Source organism: Neltuma alba, unplaced genomic scaffold, assembly GCF_004799145.2.
Source record: "Neltuma alba isolate B1F8T4 unplaced genomic scaffold, ASM479914v2 tig00011847_pilon, whole genome shotgun sequence".
Lineage (NCBI taxonomy): Eukaryota > Viridiplantae > Streptophyta > Magnoliopsida > Fabales > Fabaceae > Neltuma > Neltuma alba.
This window is the reverse complement of record NW_021636452.1, coordinates 60,354-78,518: the sequence shown is the minus strand read 5'-3', so window position 1 is coordinate 78,518 and position 18,165 is coordinate 60,354. Positions and strand designations below refer to the sequence as shown.

Here is an 18,165-nt window from a genome sequence, read left to right as displayed (position 1 = left end):
AAGTGAAAAGCCTAGATGGCAATCCATAAGCTCGAGAAAGACGCTGACCGCTGGTAGAAGAACACCGAGCTAATTCTTGATGCTTGTAACATGAGGGTGCCTTGGGAAGTATTCCTAGAGTAATTTTATGAGAAGTACTTCCCAAGGTTAGTTAGAGATGAACGAGAAGCAGAATTCCTAACCTTGAGGCAGAAAGATAATGTACCTTTTGATGAATACTTATCCAAATTCATTCGCCTCTCTCACTACTCCAGTTACCTCTGTTACTGAGAAGATGAAAGGTGGACGATGGAGAAGATGGTTGGAGGACTGAAGCAGTCCTCGAGGGAGATGATTGGCCCTAGGCAGTTTGAGAACTTTAACAGGGCAGTTGAAGCCTGTCGAATCACAGAGAACAGCCTAAACTATCATCTGATGTCAAGCCTGCCCCCAAGCTAAAGAAAGGAGATTAAGGAGGCACCTCTTCTAATGCCAATAAGAAGAGGAAAAGGCCATAGGACAATTGAAAGAGCAAGAGAGGAGGCAAACCTCAGAAGGGCAAAGAGTATGCAACCTGTGGCAAGAATCACGATGACTGACCGTGTATGACTAGATAAAATGTTTCCTACACTTGTGGCAAACCCAGACACTTTTCAAGAGAATGCTCGCAGAATGCGAAGAAGTCAAGGTCACGAATGCAAGGGTGAGTCTTTGCTCTCATAGAGGAAGAAGCCCAGAAGTCACCAAAACCAAGATATAATCATTATTAATAATTCCCTAATGATTGCCATGTTTGACTTGGGTACTAGTCATTCTTTCATCTTATATGCTTGTGTTAAAAGACTTAGCTTAGTTAATCAGCATGCGACCTTATGATATACATGTGGCCACACCAACGCACCCTAGGGTACTCATATCAGACTAGGCTTAAACTACATAATTGGATATGAATATTGTTGCACTACCTTAGATTTAATATGTATGCCCTTTCATGAACTTGATGTGATAATTGGGTTAAATTGGTTGTCGTCCCATAACATCCTACTGGATTGTAAGAACAAAACCTTAATCTTACCCCCACGAGAAGTAAAGCTGAGCTTGAAAGTTAGGTTGAACTTCGTAACAGAGGCCCAAGCGGGCAAATGCTCACAAAAAGGTTGTCAAGGATTCCTTGTTTTCATCTCGATGAAAGTGGAAGTTGAGGAAGGGATAGAAGAAATCCCAGTTGTTAATGAATTTTTGGAAGTATTCCTGACAGAGATCATAGGACTACCTCCAGACAGAGAAATAGAATTCGCGATTGACATTATACCTGGAGTAGGACCGATTTCCAAAGCTCCTATAGAATGGCTCCTAATAAAATGGTGAAATTAAAGAAGCAGATAGAGGAGTTAATGGAGAAGGGTTTCATTAGACTGAGCATTTTGACATGGGGTGCTCTAGTGTTGTTCGTCAAGAAGAAGGACGGTAGTCTAAGATTGTGCATAGACTACAGGGAGTTCAATAAGGTCGTAGTTAAGAACAAGTATCCGCTCCCTAGGATAGATGATTTGTTGGATCAGTTAGCAGGTGCCAATGTATTTTCTAAGATTGATTTGAGATCTGGCTACCACTAACACAGGATTAAGCCTGATGATGTCCCTAAGACTATGTTTAGAATTTGTTATGGGCACTATGAGTTCTTAGTGATGCCATTTGGATTGATGAATATGCCTACGATATTCATGGATTACATGAACCAGATCTTTCAGCCTTACTTAGACCAGTTCATGGTAGTGTTCATTGATGATATCTTGGTGTACTCCAAGTCTCTTAAAGAGCATGAGATGCACTTGAGAATTGTTCTAAATACCCTGAAAGAGATACAGCTTGTTGCCAAACTTAGTAAGTGTGAGTTTTGACTATAGGAAGTCTATTTTCTCGGCCATGTGATTTCTCGAGAGTGAGTGGTTGTTGACCCCAGCAAGATTGAGGCAATACTCAACTCGGAGAGACCCAAGATAGTGAGCAAGATCAGAAGTTTTCTCAGACTAGCAAGGTATTACATAAATTCATTAAGGACTTCTCTCGGATTGCTCTTCCACTGACTAAGTTGATTAGGAAGAACCAGCTGTTCTTACGGGACGAGAAGAATGCGGCTAGTTTTTAGGAGCTAAAGAGAAAGCTCAAATGTTGACTGGGATATGTGCTTATGCAGTAAAGGCGGGTAGTAGCCTATGTCTCACGCCAATTGAAATCTCATGAGGAGAATTATCCGATCCATGACTTGGAATTGGCAACAATAGTTTATGTATTAAAGATATAGAGACATCACCTGTACGGAGCAATGATAGAGTGGTTTTACAACCACAAAAGCCTCAAATACCTCTAAGATTAGAAAGAGTTGAACATGAGGCAACGTAGATAGATGGATTTGCTTCAGGATTATGATTTCCAGATTAAATACCATCCGGGCTGTCGCAACCTGAATTTTAGGCTTGGAAGTACTAGAATTAGCCTAAAATGGGTAGACTACTAGACCCTTTTTAGAAGAGGTCCCAGAGGTTCCCTGAATGGACAGAGGGATTCCTAAGGACTAAATCGTCAATGGAAAGTTTGCTGGGACTGAGAAAAGAGAAAGTTAGAGACTCTAGTGAAGTCTTGAGGCCTAAGAATGAGAAATAGAGGTAAATGTAGGCCAAAGGTTATGTTAGCGGCCTCAAGGAGGTGAATTATTGGTTAAGCCAAACTAGGGGCAAAATTGTAATTTTATAAAGTTTCGGGCTAGTAAAGGCAAAAATGAAAATCGTGCCTAAAAATCCTAGAAAAAGGAAAATGGCATGTTAAGGCCTGTCTAGGAAGTTCTGGGATCCCGCATAAGGATTTGAGATAATTGAGAGCTAAAGGTTGTGCTAGAAACCTTAGTAAGAGGATTCTTGAGGCTAAACCCGAGTAGGGACTGAAAACGCAAATTTGAAAAGTTTCAAGCCGAAAAAGGGCAGTGATGGAAAGTTAGCCTGAATACTCTAGAAAAATTTTAGAAAAATAGGGATGAGGCGTAGAGGCTCGTATGAGGGTAAAAATGACAAAAATGCCCCTAGAAGGAATTGTGGAATTCTCAGGGTTTCGGCTAATTTTGAATATTAGCAGAAATTGAATTATTTAAAGTATAGGGAGGCCTCAGAAAATTAGACAAAAATGGGGAAAAAACACTTGAGGAATTATCACAGGTTTTAAAAGTAATTCTGTCCCCAGAAAGCAAAGAGGTTGGCTTTAACAAATTTAAAGCTCATTTATATACTATCTGGGAAAAGTCAAAGTTAAATATCTAGAGATTGACTTTTGACTTAAGAAAAATTAGAAAAATTCCCTGTAATGAATAATAATATTGGTAACTAAAGACATATTCTCGGAGTCATAGACTGATAGAAAGAATTCAGTCAAGTTCACTCCGAAAAGGAAAAAAATATTGTTAATTGTTTTAATGGAAGAACAAGGGAAGAGCATCACTTTCTCTTTAGGCATATTATATAATGTGCCATGTGGATTTATTTGAGGTGAGAAAATGGTGCCAAAACATGTCCTAGTGGTCCCGGGTAAGTTAAGACTTGAAAAAGTACTTGGAGCAGTGCAGAATGGCAAAATAGGTAGAAGAATGCCTAAGTACAGTATTTTGAACAAATTTTATATTAATGTCCTTCCTATTTTAATGCCAAAATGATGAAGGGACATAGAAGAGACAAGTGTATAATTAGATAAAAGACAAATGTACGGTTGGATGCAAGACACATGTACGGTTGGATTAAAGGCATGTGGCTTGATGATGTAAGCATGATGAGGTGAGCATGATATCATAAGGACACTTGTCACCACAAGACAAAGAGGCAAAAATCAATGGCTAAGATTTAATCTTGTAATTTCAAGATCAATTGCTAGGATTTGTTCTTAAACCCTTCCCTCATTTCGTCCAAGGCTCTTGAAACCTTAGGAAAACTCTTGCAAAATGGATTCTAGAGAGAGAAAGAAGAAGGGGAGAGAAAGGCCAAATGATACCATGCAAGATTAAATTCTAAAACAATGTATGTTTATGGTTTTTGATGTAGTTTTCGCTACCCTTATCGTTGTTGAGCTTGGTCATGGATTTTAATGGTTTTTGGGAGCTTGAAACCCTAAGAGGACATGCTACACAAAATGGTTAAGTGTAGGGGAAGATGAAATTGATGTTAGAATAATGTTTAAAGGCTTGAAAGGAACAAGAATCAAGTGATTTTATGTTGAAATTGGTTGAATTTCATGATTGTGTAATTTAAGTAATATTTCAGCCAGAATTGGTTCTTGAGGGTAGGATTGGATTTTGATGCTTCCAATGTGTTTAAAATGAAAAATTATGTGGGGAAAAGGTGAGAAAACAAGTTTAGAATCATTGGAATTAAAAATGAAATTTTTAGACCCTAAAGTGCATACTATTCGACTAAGGCTAGTTCATGGGGAAGGACCTTGATTATGATTATTTTGATGTTGTAAATGGATTCTAAATGCAAAATTGTGTGAGAATAGCATGTGAAATTAATTTTAGAAAAGTTGAAAATCAAGCTCAAAAGTTAGAAGTTAATATAGCTTAAAGAAAACAAAGTGTTGATGTTGTTGATTACCATGGCTCCAATGAATGAATAAAACTGATGTGTTGGTGTATTTAGGGCCATGAGACATCAAGGAAAAGGAATGGTAAAGGTTGAGGAAGCAACGTTAATGGTTAAAAGAAAAAGGGAGCAAGAAGAAAGCTTAAGGATACAAGGTAGTGAACTCACCTTTCTTGTGTGCTTGATGTGTATGCTTGTTTGTTGATGTGCATTATGTGATTTGATGATGATATATGATGTAAATGCAATTATGATGCTCTATTTCGTTGATCTTTTCCATGGCCATGCATGTTTATGTGAAATATTGAGCATGAGAAAATGTTATAAATAAGCATGTCAAACACTTGCATCCATCTTGCATGCATAAATGGTAATATTTGCTACTAAGATTCTCCCAAATCTCACTCTCCCTTAACTGACCATAATAGATGATAATGATCAAGCAAAGGATGTGTGAGGTGGAAGCAAGGAAAGAGGAAAAGAATTGAGAAAATTTATTGGATTATATTGTATAATTTATATGTTAATGTATGATATGAACATGCCATTAATGTTATGTGATGACAAATAATGATGATGGCATGGATAATTGACTATAATATGGGAATAGTTTATGGATTGATGGAATGGTATTATGCAAGGAAAGAATTAATCATGAATTGTTAATACAAGTTAAGAGAAATAACTATCCCTAATTGAGCAACAAAATTGAGACAAAGTGAAAGTAAAGCAAATGATTGATGCTGCCCATGAAATTTGGTATCGTTAAAGTATGTATCATGAGCTTCAAAACAGTGGTAGATCACCTATCATGATGTGTGTGCTAAGAGTTATACTTGATCGAAGTTAGGACAGAGAAATTAAAACATACAGTTTTGACCAAATAAACAGTAAGCTTCAATGAATAAACTATACAAATCGACAAGGGTTAAGTATAGTTTTATATTTGTTCCTTGTGGAGAATTGAAATATCTTTAAATAGAATTTTAAACCACCTCAGTGCAATTTTTCTACAATTAGTTATGATTTTTCAAAGTTAGACCAAAAATCTAAAATTTAACCAATGAGCAGTAACCCGGGAACCAATTGTAAATTTTCAATCTACGGGCTTGTTTTGTAAATCAATTGACCATAATGCTTTTGAATGTATACTCTAAGGGGTTAAAGGAAGGATGTTTCATGGGCAAAGTGAATATGGTTGCAGATGCCTTGTGGAGGAAGGCAGTGCTGGTAGTATCACTAATGATCAAGGAGCAAAAAGCTAGTAGAGGATTTCAGAGATTGGGGTCCTCTATATCAGATGCAGTCAGTAGAAGAGAAAGGAGGTAGAACATAGTTTATAGCTCTGCTTGAGGATTAGATCAGGGAAGCATAGTTGAAGGATCGATTAGCAGAAATTTTCAAGCAGAAGTTGTTAAAGGGTGAGACCTGAAACTTTGAAATTTCTAAGGAGAGACTATTGAAGTTTAGAAGGAGAACTTACGTTCCTCAAGTAGCCGATCTTAGGGAAAGGATACTAGTAGAGGCCCATAAATGTCAATATACTCTTTATCCAAGAATGACCAAGATGTACCATGATGTTAGAGAACTCTTCTGGTGGCCTGGAATGAAGAAAGATGTCACGAATTATGTGGCAAAGTGTCTCACTTGCCAGAAAGTGAAGACGAAACATTAGAAACCTGTAGGAGAGTTGCAACCCCTAGATACCCCTAAATGGAAGTGGGAGAGTATATCAATGGATTTTATAGTGGGGTTACTGATAATGGACCGTTTGACCAACTCAACACATTTTCTAGTGATGAATGTTAAAGGCCCTCTTGAAAAGCTAGTAAGGCTTTGCATTAAGGAGATAGCTAGGCTGCATGGTGTCTTGAGTAGTATTATTTCGGACTGAGACCTAAGGTTTACTTCTAAGTTTTGGAGGTCCTTACAAAAAAAATGAACACTACTCTCAAGTTGAATACAACCTACCATCTGTAGACAGATGGACAAACAGAAAGAACAATTTAGACATTAGAAGATATGCCATGGGCATATGTGTGCTTGATTTTGGTGGTAATTGGTATACGTACTTATCGTTAGCTGAATTCGCCTACAACAACAGTTTCCATTCAAGTATTAATGGCGTCATGTGAAGCACTTTACGGGAGGAAGTAAAGATCTCCCTTATGCTGGACAGAGCTCAGTGAAAGAAGTATATATGGTCCCGATTTAGTGGATCAGACCTCCCAGCAAATCAAGGGGATTCAGTAAAGACTCCTAACGGCACAAAGTAGACAAAAGAGCTACATGGACACTAGAAAGAGACCATTAGAGTTTGAAGTTGGGGATCAAGTATTCCTCAAGGTGTCACCAACGACGGTAGTCAGTCAATCCTTAAAGACCAAGAAGTTAAGCTTGAAGTATGTTGGATTGTTCTAAATTCTTTCCAAAGTTGGAACAATAGCTTACAAGTTAGCCCTTTCCCCAAATTTGAGCCAAATTCATGATGTTTTCTATGTCTCCTAGTTGAAGAAGTACCACCCGGACCCAATGCATGTCATAAAGTATGATGACATTGTGCTCAGAGACAACCTACCTTTTGAGGTCGGACTAGAGCGGATCATTGATCAAAAGATCAAATAGCTAAGGAGCAAGTAGATCCTGCTGGTCCAATTCGTTTGGAAAGGTTTTTCATTAGAAGAAGCTACTTGGGAGATGGAAACTGAAATAAAGGAAAAGTACCCTGAACTTTTTCCATAAGGTACGCTTTAAATTTTGAGAATGAAAATTATTTAGGAGGGAGAAATGTCACATCTAGAAATTTCATAATTAAGACTAAGGAAATCCCTGGACAATTAAGGGCTAGAATAGTGGAAGAAATATGAAAATTTAGGGAAAAATATGTTGGAAATTCGTAAAAATTAGCAAATAATTATGAAAAATAGAGAAAGGGTCCCTGGATAGTATTCTAGGCTCAATAAGTTGAAATTATGATGGAAAGCAATAATTATTGAATTTTCAGTAATTATTAAATATTAACTAATTAGGAAAATTGGTCAAAAATAATTATGAAACAAAATACTTCAAAGTCTCAGAAAATTAAGAAAAAATAAGGATAATATGCCTTGAGAATTATATGATAAGGTATAAGTGGTTTTATACCCAAATCATCCCTAAAAAAATTACAAAGGAATTTAAAAGGGAATTAGGCCAATATTGCATTTTATTTGGGAAAATTGTAAATAAATATTTGGAAAGAAAATAAAATTCTAAAAAAATTTATATGATGTCTCAAGGAATTATAAGAGATTATTGGATTAAAAAGAGTGATATAAAATCCAAGATATTCCCTAATTCTTATGACGAGTAGAAAAACCCTTATGAAAAGAAAATGGTTTTTATTTTTATAATTAGTAGGAAATTGGGATTTTAGCAATGGAGGGCATTTTGGGAAGAGAAAAAAATAAGAAAAATCGATTATGGATCTGACAGAAAATAATTACAAAGGCCAAAGTACTGTAATTATAGAAGAAGAATTAAACCCAGAGCGAAAGTACACTGATAAAGAGTCTTGCACTTTAAATGGCCCACAAGTTGCCACTTGTCAAGCCGCCAAAGAAGAGGATTTAAAGTTTTCAAGTGTCAAGCCTCAAATGGAGAGGATCTTGACTTTTGAAATTAATTTCATTTGGAATTTACTTAATTAAGAGAGAGGTTACAAGGTGGTTTAGGGCAATGACACCTAACATATCATTAATATTAGTGGTTGGGATATTTTGCATTAAATAGAACACTTCCCTCCCATTTCAAGACCACTCTTTTCAGCCAAAGAAGGGGACCTCTTGCAACTTGGATTCTTGAAGGGAAAAACAAGCTACTTTGATCTACCAAGCTAAGATTCAAGGTTAGTAAGTAGTTGTAAATTGCCTCTTGCTTATTTTCCTTGGGTTTGATGGTTGAAATTCTGCTTTTCTCTCTTAATGTGCTGGCCAAAATGAACAATGGTTAGGGGAAGGAAGTTTTGTTGTTAAACCTAGTTAAAAACACTTTGATTCAAGGCTATTTCAAGTGGTTTTGAGTTGTTGTTGAAAGATCTCATGGTTGGTTCTTGTGACATACTATTTGGCCAAAGGGAAAACTATAACCTAGGATGAGATTTTCATAGTCTTGATACTTCCATTGTGTTTAAAATGAAAAATGGTGTAGGGTAAAACCTAAAAGACAAGCATTAGAAGCATTAGAATTAAAGCTGTGATTTTTGGAAGTTTAGACCCCCTATTCGGCCAACTTTAGTTCTTGGGGAAAGAAACTTCTTTTCTTGAATCCAAGTTCATATTTAGATTCTACATGAAAAACTATGTAGAATTGACCTAAAAAAGGAATTTTTAAGTTAAAGAAAACAAAGCTTCAAAATTCAAAGAGTTAAGGGTTAAGGGGTTACTTGAGTTTTTGCCATTGATTCTTGTTGGTTTGAATTGTAATGTGGCTGCCCCTTTTGTGCAATGTGATGTTTAGGATTTGATATTTATGAAGGAAGGGAGGAAGAGAAAAGAAACAAGGAGCTTTGGAGTAAGGTAGTAAGATTTAATTAACTACTAATGTTGACATTGCATTGTTTATTATGGCATAGATTGATATAAGGTACGGATACGGATCGGCTAGAAACAAGTTAGGAAACTAGACAAACGATCGAAGGTAGGACCTTAAGAGAACCTGTCTCTTACAACCCTAGCCATGGAGACACCACAAGGATGATCAGTCCTTGATACAGTCGAGTATTCCCACGAGAATACGAGGCGGCAAGCAAAGCTCACTCAAGAGAAATAAAATTCTCTAAAATTCATTCATTCAAATCTGATGCCCAATTATGGTGAGAAATCACAAGGGAAAAATCCCACGAACCCACAACCGATCTGAATATACGCACCCCAAGAACGTAAACAAAGGTCTGGTGATCCACTTGAACCCTTGAACACGGGAGAACAAGGACCCGAAGTGTTGAAAGACGCCACAAGGTTGATCAAGCCTTGATAAGTCTGTTAGTTCAATAAAGAACCCTAGAGAGAACCCCTCTCAAGTCAGAAATTGCAAAATGCAAGTTTTTCATTCAAATTCCAATGTGCCTCCAAAATGAGGGTTACAATATCTTATAGAGGATACATTTAGAAATCTGACCTAAAAAGCATTAAATGCAATCTTGAAAATCAAAATATAAAATACTAACTTAAATAAAATCATAAGGACTTGATTTAGGTAACTTGGAAACTCAAAATTCAAATCTGCCAACTAATTATGAATCTTCGCTCAAATGCATTTAATGAAATATAATCAGCATATCATGCCCAAAATATGATTAATTAGGCCCAAATGAGTCTTCTCATGTGTTATACTTGATCCAAGCTCCTTAGATTGAAGTCTCCAAGCCCAAGATATGATCAGCAGCCTTCTTTTTCAGCCCAAATGACATTAGAGACGTCCTCAGCATTTTCATCCAGATTTGATGCTCCAACAAATGCCATTTGCTTTGTCAAGGTGTCTTGCACTAGCCTGCTCAAAGCTTCCTTAATTCTTTTAGCCCTTGCTCTTGTGATTGGTCCAGTTGGAATTTGCAATGGATCATTGGAAGTTGAGGAGTTAGCTTGCTGTATCACATCATTCCCTCTCTCCTGAAAAGGATTCGACCTCGAATCATCACCTGCATCAAAAGGAGATAAATCAGCCACATTAAAAGTAGCACTAACATCATACTCACCAAGTAAATCAATTTTGTAAGCATTGTCATTCATTCTTTCAAGCACTTGAAATGGACCATCTCCTCTTGGAGCTAATTTAGACTTTCTTTGAGCTGAAAATTTTTCTTTCCTCATATGCACCCACACCCAATCACCAGGTTCAAAGAGAACACGCCTTCTTCCTTTGTTAGCCTTGGATGCATATTGCTCATTTTTCTTCTCGATTTGTTGTTTCACTTTTTGATGAAGTTGTTTCACTGTTTCAGCTTTCTTTGTCCCATCAAGACTTGCCCTCTCATCAATAGGCAATGGTAATAAATCCAAAGGAGTTAGTGGATTAAAACCATACACTATTTCAAAAGGAGAATAATCAGTAGATGAATGCACACTCCTATTGTAAGCAAATTCAATGAATGACAAGCAATTTTCCCAATTCTTTAAGTTCTTTTGAATCACAGTTCTAAGCAATTGAGTTAAAGTTCTATTAACTACTTCAGTTTGTCCATCAGTTTGTGGATGACAAGCAGTAGAAAACAATAATTTAGTACCAAGCTTACCCCACAAAACCCTCCAAAAATGACTCAAGAATTTTGTATCCCTATCAAAAACAATACTTTTAGGAACACCATGAAGTCTTACAATTTCTTTAAAGAACAAGTCAGCAATATATGTGGCATCATCAGTTTTATGGCAAGAAATGAAATGTGCCATTTTAGAAAATTTGTCAACAACCACAAATATGGAATCCATTCCCTTTCTCGACCTAGGTAAACCCAAAACAAAATCCATTGATATATCTACCCAAGGTTCACTAGGCACAGGTAATGGGGTATACAAACCATGTGGCAAGACTCTAGATTTAGCCCTTTTACAAGTTATGCATTTAGCACACATTCTTTCCACATCACATTTCATTTTAGGCCAAAAGAAATGTTCATGCAGAACATCCAATGTCTTTTTCACACCAAAGTGACCCATTAATCCTCCCCCATGTGCTTCTCTTACAAGTAATTCTCGTAAAGAACATTGAGGCGCACACAATCTGTCTTCTTTAAACAAGTACCCATCAATCCTATAAAACTTTTCAAATGCTTTCTTTTCACAAGCAAGAAACACTTTAGCAAAGTCAGCATCAGTGGCATACAATTCCTTGATATATTCAAAACCAAGCAACCTAGCATTTAGAGTAGTAAGAAGAGTATACCTTCTTGACAATGCATCAACCACCACATTTTCTTTACCTTTCTTGTATTTGATGACATATGGAAATGTCTCAATAAATTCCAGCCACCTTTCATGTCTTTTGTTCAGCTTACCTTGACCCTTGATGTGCTTCAAAGACTGATGATCAGTGTGAATAACAAATTGTTTAGGCCAAAGGTAGTGTTGCCAATTCTCCAATGCTCTTTTGAGTGCATAAAGCTCCTTGTCATAAGTTGGATATTTCAAGGCTGCTCCGTTTAGCTTTTCACTAAAATATGCTAGTGGCTTTCCTTCCTGCATTAAAACAGCTCCTATTCCAACTCCAGATGCATCACATTCAATCTCAAAAGTTTTATTAAAGTCAGGCAATATTAGCACAGGTGCGGAACACAATTTTTTTCTTAAGTTTATTGAATGCATCATCTTGTGCTTTATCCCATTTGAAACCAATAGATTTTTTAATGACCTCAGTGAGTGGTGCAGCAAATATGCTAAAATCCTTCACAAAGCGCCTATAAAATCTAGCCAGACCATGAAAACTCCTCACCTCAGTTATGCTTTTGGGTGTTGGCCATTCTTTTATAGCTCTTATCTTTTCTTCATCAACTTCTATCCCTTTAGCACTCACCACAAAGCCAAGAAAGACAATTTTATTCATACAAAAATCACACTTCTTCAGATTTGCAAACGATTTTTCCTTTCTCAAAACATCAAGCACACAATGCAAATGATTCAAATGATCATCAAGATTCTTGCTGTAAATCAGAATGTCATCAAAATAAACCACAACAAATTTCCCAATGAAAGCACGCAAAACATGATTCATTAATCTCATGAAAGTGCTAGGTGCATTAGTTAACCCAAATGGCATAACTAACCATTCATACAAACCATGTTTTGTTTTGAAAGCAGTTTTCCATTCATCCCCTTCCCTCATTCTAATTTGATGGTATCCAGATTTCAAATCAATCTTAGAAAAGACAATAGAACCATGCAATTCATCAAGCATATCATCTAATCTAGGAATAGGATGGCGATACTTTACAGTGATGTTATTCACAGCTCTGCAATCAATGCACATCCTCCAAGTTCCATCTTTCTTTGGGACCAAAAGTACCGGAACAGCACAAGGACTCAAGCTTTCTCTAACATATCCCCTTGCCATGAGCTCTTCCACTTGCTTTTGAAGTTCCTTTGTCTCTTCTGGATTGCTTCTATAGGCTGGCCTATTAGGAATTGTTGCCCCTGGAATGAAATCAATTTGATGTTCAATTCCTCTACTGGGTGGTAATCCAGGTGGAATTTCTCTTGGGAACACATCATCATATTCCTGCAATAAAGAACCAACAACACTTGGAAAGGAAGAGTTAATGCCATTAGTACTCAAAAAGGATTCCTTGTAAACAAGGAGAAGCAGGTGTTGTTCGGCCAAAAAGGCACTCCTCACTTCACTTTCTTTTGCATAAAAACTCAATTTCTTCTTCTCTTTTCTCTCTTCATTTTTTTTCTGAAATTCTTTTTTTTGAACTCTCATCTTTTCTCTCTTTTTCACTCTCATTTCTTTTTTATGTCTCTCTCACATTTTTCTTATTTTTCATATCACACTCTTTTTTATCTCTCTCTTTTTTCATCTTAAGTTGATCCTCATACACTTGCTTTGGGGTCAACGGTACAAGAGTAATAGGTCTATTGCTTATTACAAAAGAATATCTATTTGTAAGCCCATCTTTCTTTACCTTTCTATTAAATTCCCAAGGTCTCCCCAAAAGTATATGTCTAGCATGCATAGGAACAACATCACATCACAATACTTCCCAATTGAGAAAGAAACAAGAACTTGCTTATCAACTTTAATTTCCCCATATTCATTCAACCATTGCAGCTTGTATGGTCTAGGGTGTCTAACAGTAGGCAAATTCAATTTCTCAACCATTATAGTGCTTGCAACATTTGTAACACTCCCACCATCAATTATCAAACTACATACCTTCTTATTAATGAGGCAGCGAGTATGGAAAATATTTTCCCTTTGCTCATTCAAGTCATCTTCCTTCACTTGACAATTCTAACCACAAGGCATTCTCCTTCCACAGCATACTCAATCCCATCATCACTAGCGTCTTCAAGTAGGGGCATGGAGTCATCACTTTCACTCTCACTTTCAGTCACAACTTCATCATTTTTCAGAATCATGACTCTCTTGTTGGGGCATTGAGAAGCAATATGACCTATACCCAGACACTTGAAACATTTTATATCCCTATTTCTAGAAGTTTGGGAATCAGATTTACCTTTGCTCTTTGATGAAGCTTCTTCTTTGCCTTTAGTGGTCTCCTTTTGGATAGCTTTTTCTCCTTTCTTCCAATTCTGTTTGAAAGAAGAAGTTGATCCAGAATGAAATTTTGAAGCACCTTTTCGCTTGAGTTGCTTTTCCACCTTAATAGCTATATGCACCATCTCTTCTAGTTCCACATAATGATGCAATTCAACTATGTCAGCTATATCTTTGTTCAACCCACTTAGAAATCGGACCATTGTTGCTTCTCTATCTTCTTGCACATTAGCTCTTATCATGGCCAGTTCCATCTCCTTATTGGACTCCTCCACACTCCTAGGACCTTGTGTAAGGGTCTGCAACTTTTGATAAAGCTCTCTAAAATAATGGTTGGGAACAAATCTCTTCCTCATTAGAGCTTTCATTTCTCTCCAAGTTGTTACGGGCCTCTCTCCATTATTCCTCCTATTAATACCCAATTTATCCCACCAAACAATGGCATAATCAGTGAATTCTATTGCTGCCAACTTCACCTTTTTAGCTTCAGAATAATTGTGGCACTCAAAAATCATTTCTATTTTCTTTTCCCACTCTAAATAGGCTTCAGGATCATTTCTACCTTGGAATGATGGTATCTTCATTTTGATGCTCCCAAGGTTCCCGTCTACTCTATCTCTCTCCCTTGGGTTATTTCTCCCATGTCTTCTCCCATACCTATCCCCTATATGCCTATTCTGATATAAGGTACGTATATGGATCGGCTAGAAACAAGTTAGGAAACTAAACGAACGATCGAAGGTATGACCTTAAAAGAACCTGTCTCTTACAACCCTAGCCATGGAGACACCACAAGGATGATCAGTCCTTGATACAGTCGAGTATTCCCACGAGAATACGAGGCGGCAAGCAAAGCTCACTCAAGAGAAATAAAATTCTCTAAAATTCATTCATTCAAATCTTCATTTTAAGTACAAAAACGTAGCCTGTATATAGGCAACCATAGAACACTCTAGAATCAGCATCTTAAGACATAAATGCTAGGGATGATGTCTCATTAATGATTATTTGACTATGGGAGGCATCATTTCTTACATAGAAATAAAAGGAAATAACTTAAACTTCAAGAATAAATCTGCTATTTGAAAATAGGAAACTGTAAAATAGGAAACTAATTAAAACAAACAGAATCCTAATTAACATTAATAATATCACTCTTGATGCTTCTTGAATCTTCTTGGACCTTCCAAACGGACCTTCATTGCTATTCACGTCCAAAACCATAAATGGGCCTTGTAGACATCCATTTGGGCTTGAATGTGGTTGAATCACGTTCTGGAATTCCCATGGTCCATAGCATAATGCATTTGGGCTCCAATTTAAAAGATTATAGCTCCAATGGACTCCTCCATGCATATATAATTGTGTTGGGCCTTCAACAACATGAAAACTGGCTTTAAATGCTCCTTTTGGGCTCTTAGAACGTGCTCTTATCTTTCTCAAGATCCAAGTGTTCATACTCCAATGACTTATATGCCATGGTGGTTTTCGGGGTGGCCTTCCATATGTCACGTTAAGCTCCGTATGTATCCGTGTCATCATCCAAGGAATGATCCATGTCCTCCTCCATGTAAGCATTCTAGAGCTATAAATCCTTTGCTGGGTTTCTAACAGAGGGAGTGTTATTTGGGCTTTATGACCTTCATATTCAATGCCTCTTCGTATGCTATCATATTCCTTATCAGTTCAACTTCAGATTCAGAATTGGATTCATCCTCACTACCACCAACTTTGTTATTTTCAGATTCAAAGTCATCCATAGAAACCTCCCTTTGCCTTCCATGCCTTCTAGGTTTAGGTCGGGCTCTTTGCAGATTTGCAATCCTTTCATCTTGTCTATCCATTCTATCCCTTATCTCTCCATAAACCACATTCATCCGTTGAAAATGTTGCTGCATTGCCCTAAGGGTGTCTTCAATATTCATTGGATTTCCACGACCACCGGATGTCCCATCTGCATTAGACATTGTGACTTCAAGGGAAATTAATTATGTTAGTGAAGTAAAGTTCCTCACAAATTTCCTCACGTGTTTCCCTCAAGAATGACACTCAACACTCGTGTTTCACTCAAACTTGGCTTTTAAATTAAGGTATGTCACTCTTGCCTTTTTCCACTCTGAAATCCCTCTTGAGGCTCTTTAAAGAACTAAGCAATTTAAACAAAGCAATCACAATATGTAGAATCAGCCAACACTTGGGAACTTTGAGAAATTAAGAGTATTGAATATGGACTTCCAAGAAAATCAGAAATTCAATTGACACAAGTATTGCAAAAGCCAAAACAGAATTTGGATATGAAGATGATTTGCTCAAAACACTTCCAGCACTGTAATTTTTTTGTTTTTTTTCTGTTCCTTTTTTTTTTTCCTTTTTTTTTTTCTTTCTCTTGTCTTTCCCTTTTTTTTTTTGTTTTTTTGTTTTCACTGAATAATGCAAAGAGAATCACGAAAATACCATAAACAAAACAGAACAAGCAATCTGAACCCAGAAATTCCAGAAAATGCGTCTTTTTCAAATGGGTATAACATGCCCTAAAAAGGTCAGATTTAGATGAAACTAAAACGAGACGAAAGAAGGGATTCCGAACTATGAAAATTATCTATTAAACATTACAAAACTCAACGAGAAAGTGAATGAACAGGGACGACAATTTCAGTGACGAACAGAAACGCAGAAGACGAACAGACACAAGAAAAGGCACCAAATGAAGGACGAAAATGAAGGTAAACTAACAGAAAAATATGACCTGAGTTTAGATCCAAGGCTCTGATACCAAGATGGTGAGAACCCACAAGGGAAAAATCCCACGAACCCACAACCGATCTGAATATACGCACCCCAAGAACGTAAACAAAGGTCTGGTGATCCACTTGAACCCTTGAACACGGGAGAACAAGGACCCGAAGTGTTGAAAGACGCCACAAGGTTGATCAAGCCTTGATAAGTCTATTAGTTCAATGAAGAACCCTAGAGAGAACCCCTCTCAAGTCAAAAATTGCAAAATGCAAGTTTTTCATTCAAATTCCAATGTGCCTCCAAAATGAGGGTTACAATATCTTATAGAGGATACATTTAGAAATCTGACCTAAAAAGCATTAAATGCAATCTTGAAAATCAAAATATAAAATACTAACTTAAATAAAATCATAAGGACTTGATTTAGGTAACTTGGAAACTCAAAATTCAAATATGCCAACTAATTATGAATTTTCGCTCAAATGCATTTAATGAAATATAATCAGCATATCATGCCCAAAATATGATTAATTAGGCCCAAATGAGTCTTCTCATGTGTTATACTTGATCCAAGCTCCTTAGATTGAAGTCTCCAAGCCCAAGATATGATCAGCAGCCTTCTTTTTCAGCCCAAATGACATTAGAGACGTCCTCAACATTTTCATCCAGATTTGATGCTCCAACAAATGCCATTTGCTTTGTCAAGGTGTCTTGCACTAGCCTGCTCAAAGCTTCCTTAATTCTTTTAGCCCTTGCTCTTGTGATTGGTCCAGCTGGAATTTCCAATGGATCATTGGAAGTTGAGGAGTTAGCTTGCTGTATCACATCAAATTACAAAAAGCGTAGCCTTACATAGGCAGCAAAAGAACAATCTAGAATCAAAAAACCCTAGGTCATAAATGCCATAAATGTGCCTTAATGATGATTGACTATCTTGGTTGGCACCAATTAAGGCTAAAGGAAATAGGAAATTACCTTTTCTTGAAGAAAAAGGCTGCTACCTAAAAATAGGAAACTAACCTAAAATAGTCTTATGCAATCTTTGACCAAAAGGCCTTATTTAATGCAAATAAAAATGGAAACTTAAAAAAACGAAATTAAACCATAACTAATACATAAAGACGCCTTCTTGAATATTCTTGGACCTTCCAAATGGATCTTCATAATTACTATTCACGTCCATAAGCATGCATGGGCCTTTTAGGCATCCATTTGGGCTTGAATATATTTGAATCACGTTCTGAAACTCCCATGGTCCATAACAAAATGCATTTGGGCCCCAATTTAAAAGATTATAGCTCTAATGGATTCCTCCAAGCACATATAATTGTGTTGGGCCTTTAATAACATGAGAATTGGCTTCAAATGCTCCTTTTGGGCTCTTAGAACACGTGCTCTTGTCTTGCTCAAGGTCCAAGTATTTATACTCCAACGACTCACATGCCATGGTGGCTTTCGGGGTGGCCTTCCATATGTCACATCAAGCTCCGCACGTGTCCATGTCATCATCTAAGAAATGATCCATGTCCTCCTCCATGTAAGCATTCTTGAGTTATAAATTTCTTGAATACTCTGGAGGGCT

The 18,165-nt window shown here is 36.9% G+C and overlaps 1 protein-coding gene and 1 pseudogene across 1 annotated transcript in view; both read right to left on the bottom strand.

Moving 5' to 3' along the window:
• Nucleotides 1–1,286, bottom strand: part of LOC114718401 (uncharacterized) — a 34,465-nt gene extending 33,179 nt beyond the window's left edge. The window contains 2 exon segments of the mRNA XM_028903694.1: nt 259–377; nt 1,253–1,286. Coding sequence (XP_028759527.1) covers nt 259–377; nt 1,253–1,286 — 153 coding nt within the window.
• An 8,834-nt stretch (nt 1,287–10,120) lies between these two features.
• Nucleotides 10,121–14,440, bottom strand: LOC114718397 (uncharacterized; annotated as a pseudogene).
• Between the last annotated feature and the right edge of the window lie 3,725 nt (nt 14,441–18,165).